This window comes from Physeter macrocephalus, chromosome 8 (genome assembly GCF_002837175.3).
Source record: "Physeter macrocephalus isolate SW-GA chromosome 8, ASM283717v5, whole genome shotgun sequence".
In the NCBI taxonomy this organism is placed as follows: Eukaryota; Metazoa; Chordata; class Mammalia; order Artiodactyla; family Physeteridae; genus Physeter; species Physeter macrocephalus.
In genome coordinates, this window is record NC_041221.1 from 77,852,381 (window position 1) to 77,859,714 (window position 7,334).

The window sequence follows — 7,334 nt, forward strand, 5'->3', positions numbered from 1 at the left end:
AAAGTGAATGTGGATTGTCCCACTGTGTGGGACACATGTTAAACTGGCTTGATTGGAGTTGTTTGGGCATTTCTCTGTATGTCATTTCAGTTGTTTGTAGCAGGAGTTTCAGAGGTAATTAATTTCCTGGTTATCAAGATTTCATAAATCCTGGGGCTATAATCTCATCAGTATGCACAGTTTACTGATTACAACTTTGTTCCTGTAGCTTTAACCTTCTGGAGGCCCTTGGAGGACTGGAATGTATTACCAAATCAAAGGTACAGTTCATCATACTGTTCCCTGGTCTCATCGATTAAAATCATGGGTCTGCCGCAGAGCTTGGCTGTTGTCTTAAAAAGCAAAGTTTCTGATTTCACACTAGTCAAAGGTATGTGTCTAGTCCATCCCCACTCCTAGTTCTGAAGGGGAAAAAACCAGACCCTGAGGGATCTGGTCCTCCATTTTATCCAAAGCCTTGGAATGTCGCTGAGATGGTTGTTTAAATGTAAATAATTGGAGTCACTCAGGTCACACTTTGGAAATGCCTTTTTTTGAGGGAGAGTGTGACGAATTCTGTGGTTTGGGTATGAGCTGCCTTTGCCTCTACCTGTTGGTCAATCTGTGGAATATTTCCCAGTGTCTGTCTTTATTGGCGAGAAATTAGGCACAACCAGTTCTGCACCGCCTCCTGCAGAAAACACAGCCCTAGCCTGTGCACTCCACGAACTCTAGTTAAGCCATCAGCACCCAGCAAGTGTGAGTGGTTCATTCACTCATCCCACAATTATTGCAACATTGTTGCCTTATTAAATGCAACATTCTAACTGTGAGATTAATGTTTTCAGTGAAATTAATCAATATTAAAAAAAAAAATCCTCCAGTATTTGGGTTAATGGAAAGCCTTTAAAGAAGAGCCTATTCTAAAGCCAGGTCTTGAGAGTGGGAGAAAGTCAAGGAAAACAAAAGGACAAGACGGCTTAGGAAGGGCCATTATTGTGGCTTCTCTCTAGTATTGTGATGCTTAAACCTTTCAAAAAATAAACCTAAAAATTATATAAGTAATAAGTGGTTCTTGTAAATAAATCTGAGAATATAAGAGCATATACTGAAAAGTGGACCCATCCATGTCAGAACCTAGTTACTCCCTTTGTGCATCCTTTGAAGTATTTTTTATGCATGAATAAGTATAAGTACCTATATGCTTCTTTTTAAAAGTAAAAGAGTTATGTATGTTATTTATGCATAATCAATTTCCTCAAAACTTAGTGGCTTAAAGTAACAATAAACATTTGCTAACTGGCGCAGTTTCTGTGGGTCATGAACTGAGGAGCAGTTTAGCCACATGGTTCTTGCTTGGGATCTCACGAGGTTGCAGTCATCTGAAGGCTTGACTGGGGCTGGAGGATCGACTTCCAGTGTGGCTTCCTCACAGGGCTGGCACGTTGATGCTGGCTAGTGGCAGGAAGCCTTGGTTCCTCTCCATGAGGGCTTCTCCACAGGCCTGCTCAAGTGATCTCATAACACAAAGGTGGGCCTCCCCCAAAATGCGTGATCCAGAGAACAAGGAGGACCTGCAATGACCTTTAGAACCTAGCCTCAGAAGTCACACCATCATCTCCACGTTACTCTACTGGTCACACAGACTAACTCCAATTCACTTTGGGAGGGGACTACATAAGAGCATAAATAGCAGGAGTCGAGGATCACTGAGGGCCATATTGGAGGCTGGCTACCACACTGTATGAACACATCTTGGACATTATTTCCATATCAGCATTTAGAGATTGACCTCATTATTTTAAATGGTTGTATCCATTGTATGGATATACTATATAAGGAATCCTCCAGCTTTTAGGTTGTTTCCAGTTTTTTGCTATACTTGTATTGCTATTCAGGCAATCTTTGGGTGAATATCTTCTTATATCTTTACATACTTGTTCATTCAGTATTCTTCCACCATGTACTATGTGCCAAATCATGCTCAAGGCAGTGAGGGATATTGTGGAGAACAAAATAGACAAGATCCCTGTTCTCACTGAGTTGACTTTCTGATTGGGCAGAGACCAGAAATAAGACAAATATCTACTAGTAGTAAATTCTAAGAGGGGGCAAATGCTAAGAATACTAGGGTTTCAGGGAAGGTTTCAAAGAAGGTGAAATTTAAGTTGCAATATAAAGGACAAGAAAGCCAGCCCTTGGAGGATCCCAAGCAAGGGCTTCATGGGAATGGATGAGGGGAATAAGAGTATGGGCAAATAGCTTGGAGAGACAGGCAGGTGCTGGATAACTGAAGGGATTTGTAAGGGAGTAAGGAGCTTGACTTTCCTTCTAGGTGGGATGCCATAGGATTGTCTTACTGATAGTCACGGGCTACCACAGGATATGGATTACAGAAGGGCAAAAGGGAAGCAAGAACTATTAGGGAATTCCAGCAACGCAAGCAAGAGATGATGTCGGCTTGAATTCGGGTGATGATAGAGAGAAGGGAACTAATTTGGGCTGTGTTTTGAAGGTAAAGTCAACAGATGTGAGGAAAAGAGAAATCTAGGAATCGAAGATCATACTTAGATTTTTTCTCAGTGGATAATGGTGAAATAATTAGGCGTGAGCAAGTTTGGAGTTTGAAAGTCAAGAGGTCTGTTTTGGCCAGGACATCTTGAGTTTGAGATGCCTGTCAGACATCCCAAGTAGAACCATTGAGTAGGACATTTGGATGTCTGAGTCCTCTATCATTCTTTCACAGAGAATAGGAGGGCATGGCTGCAGTCCATCCACCTGGTACCTAATAGCTTGGAGTCTGAGCCCTGGGCCCTGGCCAGCTCACCTGCAGATGAGGGATTAATTCTCAGCATCGCCAGGTCTTGGCTGTCATCTGAGTACCTTACTCCAGCTTCAGCATGTAGCCTGGGGTGAATGACTTCAGTGCATAAAAGAGTTTAATTAGAGTTTCTATGTAGCACTGGCTAGACTTAATTACCTAATCCCGAGAGAGTAGTTTAGCCAAGATCTTGTGTTCTGAGCTCTTTCAGAAGCTACCTGGACACTTGGAGGGGACTGTATCTAGTTCTTATTGGTGACAGAGAAATTTCCCTCCAACTAAAGATTTTTGTAGATGGGAGGTTTTGTTTAAAATATAGCTGATTTATCAGAATTTATGGTTTAAAAAGAATTGCAGGGTAAGGAGGGAAATGATAATAATTATGGAGAATTTTGTACCCACACAGAAGATGACTGAATTGTATAAGGTCCAGGTACCCATCACTCAGTCCCAACAACCATCAACCCTTCAATTCTGCCCCATTCAGCACGGCCCGTTTATTCTGAAGCAAGTCTCAGAAATCATATTATTTCACTTGTAAATGTTTCAGTGATTCTAAAAGAAACGGAGTTTAAAAATCATACCTTAAAAATAAGCAATTCTTTAATATCAAATATCCTGTCAGTGTTCAAATTTCTACTTGTCTCAAATGTCGTACTGGGTTTTTTTTTTTAGTTAAAAAAAACCCCCCTAGAATCCAAATAAAGGTCACACATTGCAATTGATTAATGTCTTTTAAGCCTCTTAATTTATCTTTTTTTTTTTTTTCTTCTTGCAATTTATTTGTTGAAGAAAACAGGTTATTTGTTGGGAGATTTTCCCACAGTCTGGATTTTGTTAACTGCACTCCATTGGCAATTTAAAAAGCCTACCGCAGGAGAGAAAAGGCTCTTTTGACCCAAGAACTCTGATTATACATCCGTTCATTTTGCACTTTATGGGAAGCAACTAGGAATACTAAAATCCTTATCACTTTGCTCTTCTATGTAGGGATCTTAATGTGCTCCTAAGGACAGGGAAGAGCAGGCCCCAGGCCACTGTCCACGTCTGGCTAGCTGTGCGTGGGAATTCCACTCTGACAGGACCCATCATTACTTCCACACATTCATTCTGGCCTCCCCAGAATGTCCATCATTCTTATTTATTTATTTATTTACTTTTGGCTGTGTTGGGTCTTCGTTTCTGTGCGAGGGCTTTCTCTAGTTGTGGCGAGCGGAGGCCACTCTTCATCGCGGTGCGCGGGCCTCTCACTATCGCGGCCTCTCTTGTTACGGAGCGCAGGCTCCAGACGCGCAGGCTCAGTAGTTGTGGCTCACGGGCCTAGTTGCTCCGCGGCATGTGGGATCTTCCCAGACCACGGCTCGAACCCATGTGCCCTGCGTTAGCAGGCAGATTCTCAACCACTGCGCCACCAGGAAAGCCCCCATCATTCTTTAAATCTACAGTTTGGAGCTTTTTTTTTTTTTTTTTTTTTTGCGGTACGCGAGCCTCTCACTGTTGTGGCCTCTCCCGCTGCGGAGCACAGGCTCCGGATGCGCAGGCTCAGCGGCCATGGCTCATGGGCCCAGCCGCTCCGCGGCATGTGGGATCTTCACGGACTGGGGCACGAACCCGGGTCCCCTTCATCGGCAGGCGGACTCTCAACCACTGCGCCACCAGGGAAGCCCTGGAGCTTTTAATTTTCTTTTTTCAGGTGGGCTGGAATACTTATTTTAGAAAGAGAGATGTTTCAGTCTCCAGAACCTATCCTGGAGTTTTTTCTTTCAAGATACTCTTGTGTGTGTTGGACCCTTTCCGACCTGTGTCTGCCCCTCTCTTTTCTTTCAAGTGGTGATTCTCTAGGCCAAGAGCGATCTTAGGCCCAGGGCTGATGGTCCAGGATGCCCTGCGCTGGCTGGTCTGAGGAGAAGCATGAATGGCTTCTGCGTCTTCTTGTGAGTGGTATTCAACTGGCATCTGGGAAGGCATGAGCAAAATTAAATAAAATCTCCTGAGCAGATCTAGGGAGGCCAAGCCACACCTTGAAGGTTCTTCTGGATCTTTCAACTTGGACAGGAATATGACACCTGAGTGTCTCGAGGTGAGATGGGAGTGAAGCAGGAGGCCAGGATGGTCACAGGAGCCAGAAGGAAAGTAACTGTGCAGGGCAAGGGGGCCTTCAGAAGCCCAGGGCTCTGAGCCACTATCAGCCCCTCCCTCGTGTTTCTCTCTCTCTTTCCTTCTCCTTGTGGCCAAGGTAACCAGGACACCTTTTACACAGGAAGACCCATGGTAACCACCCTTTGACCTTTTTTTGTCCTCCCCAACCCCTGCCTTATGGCCCAGAGCTCTCCTTCCTTGAACTTCAACCTCTAGAGTTAGAAAGTTAGAAACCAGAATCCTCCATTTCTTTCTTTTCTTTTTTTTAACCTTAAAGCTGCCTTCTGGGGAGATGAGGTAAGGAGAATGCTCTAATCTTGATTTCAGGGGGTGGAGATGACAAGCTTCCTCCAGAGAGCTAATTCTGAAGCCCTGGCTGGGAATCACCCAGGTCTCCGGAAGTCTTTGTGGCTGTGGAGTCCAGACTCAGGGTGTGGCAGGTATGTTGTTTGTTATCAGGAGAGAAAGCAGGCAGAGATTGCTTTCTTTAATTTATGACTTAGAGCCCATAAATCTCTGAGTAAACAGAATGCGAAGGCTCTGAGTCTCCCATGAAACTGCTTGAGATAGACCCCCCCACCACCAGCGCCCCCCAGTGGTGAAGAGCAAGTACTCTGGAGCCAGATGAACTGGGTTCAAATCCTCACTTCACCAACAGTGACTTTGGGAAAATTACTGATTTCTCAGTGCTTCAGCTTAATGAGCTGTAAGACAGGGCTAGTGATTCTTCATATGATTTCTGAGGATGAAATGAATGAATCCATTTAAACTGTCTAGAATGGTACTTGGCCAGAGTATGTGCTGACTAATATTAGCTACTATTATTTTCCTTTAACCTAGTTCCTGTGCAGGGACAGGGGAAAGCATGAGGTGATATGGGAACACTAGGAGGGCTTGAACATTCGAGGGAGCTGAGGGGTGTCGGGGAGGCTTCCTTGGAGGACTAATGCCTGAGCTGGGTAACTGAGCATCCCAGGAGCAGCATGTTACGTGTGGGGCAGATGGGCAGGTGAGATGGGTGGGAGCACCTCACAGAGCTTAGGCTTAACCTGGAAATTGTGGGGACCCTCCATGAGGTTAAGGTAGGGAGACGGTCAGGTGTGCCTCCCAGCAGCTGGTGGAGGCTGAGTTTGAAGAAAGGCAAAGTGGGTGCAGAAGGTAAGTCTGGCTTCTTACAGTAATTCAGGCCAGAAATGGCAAGGGCCTGAATCTCCGTGCTGGGTTGGAGAGGAGCGGATGGGGGACTCAGGAGGTAAAGCCTAACAATGAATGAATGAGAGGAGGAGGGCCCAGAAACAGCATGACACTCAGGTTTCTGGCTCATGCTATCAGGTGAATGGGGGTGTTGCTGCTGATTGAGACAGCAAACAAAGGAGGGGGGCCCTCTGAATCCTCCAGACGAGGAATGAGGGGGTAAGGGAGTGAAAATGTTCAATTCAATCTGGTGTGACTAAGGCATTTGAGATGCCTGTGTGCTGTCTAAGGGGAGATGTCCTGTAGTCAGTTTATTTATACTCTGCTCTGTCCCAGGTAGAATTTAAAGTGATATATAAGGTTACATAAAGTAGAGGCAAATATTATAAATTAAGTAGAAGTGAAAGAAGAAAAACAAGAGTAGAATGTAAAACTGAGGAAGGAGGGAGGTTGATACAAAATACACAGCAGAAAGCAGAAGTCACAAGCTGACTGGATTCAGCTGACCTCTGCTGTTTGTGTTGGCCTGCAGTCTAATGGTTCTCTGTTTATTTTTGGTTGGGCTTTTTGATTTTTGCTTTTTTGGAGTGTAGTCTTAAAATCCAGGTGTTCCCCAAAATTAGGATTTCTGGCTTTGTCTAAAAATATTGGAAGTTCTGGGAGCTCTGAGCCATATTCTAATGTGGCAACAATTATTTGGATCTAAGGAGCAGTCACTGTTCTTTTTTTTAAATTATTATTAGGTTTTTTTTGTCTTTTTGTTTTTTATACAGCAGGTTCTTATTAGTCATCAATTTTATACACATAAGTGTATACATGTCAATCCCAGTCGCCCAATTCAGCACACCACCATCCCCAAACCCCACGGTTTTCCCCCTTTGGTGTCCATACGTTTATTCTCTACATCTGTGTCTCAACTTCTGCCCTGCAATCTGACTCATCTGTACCATTTTTCTAGGTTCCACATACATGAGTTAATATACGATATTTGTTTTTTACTTCACTCTGTATGACAGTCTCTAGATCCATCCACGTCTCAACAAATGACTCAATTTCATTCCTTTTTATGGCTGAGTAATATTCCATTGTATATATATACCACAACTTCTTTATCCATTCGTCTGTCGATGGGCATTTAGGTTGCTTCCATGACCTGGCTGTTGTAAATAGTGCTGCAATGAACATTGGGGTGCATGTGTCT

General features: G+C 44.0%; 1 protein-coding gene across 1 annotated transcript in view; it reads left to right on the top strand.

Moving 5' to 3' along the window:
• The first annotated feature begins 231 nt into the window (after positions 1–231).
• S100Z (S100 calcium binding protein Z) overlaps positions 232–7,334 on the top strand; it is a 34,119-nt gene continuing 27,016 nt past the window's right edge. Inside the window, exon 1 of the mRNA XM_024121057.2 lies at positions 232–260. Coding sequence (XP_023976825.2) covers positions 242–260 — 19 coding nt within the window. The 5' untranslated portion in view covers positions 232–241. The remainder of the gene's footprint in view (positions 261–7,334) is intronic.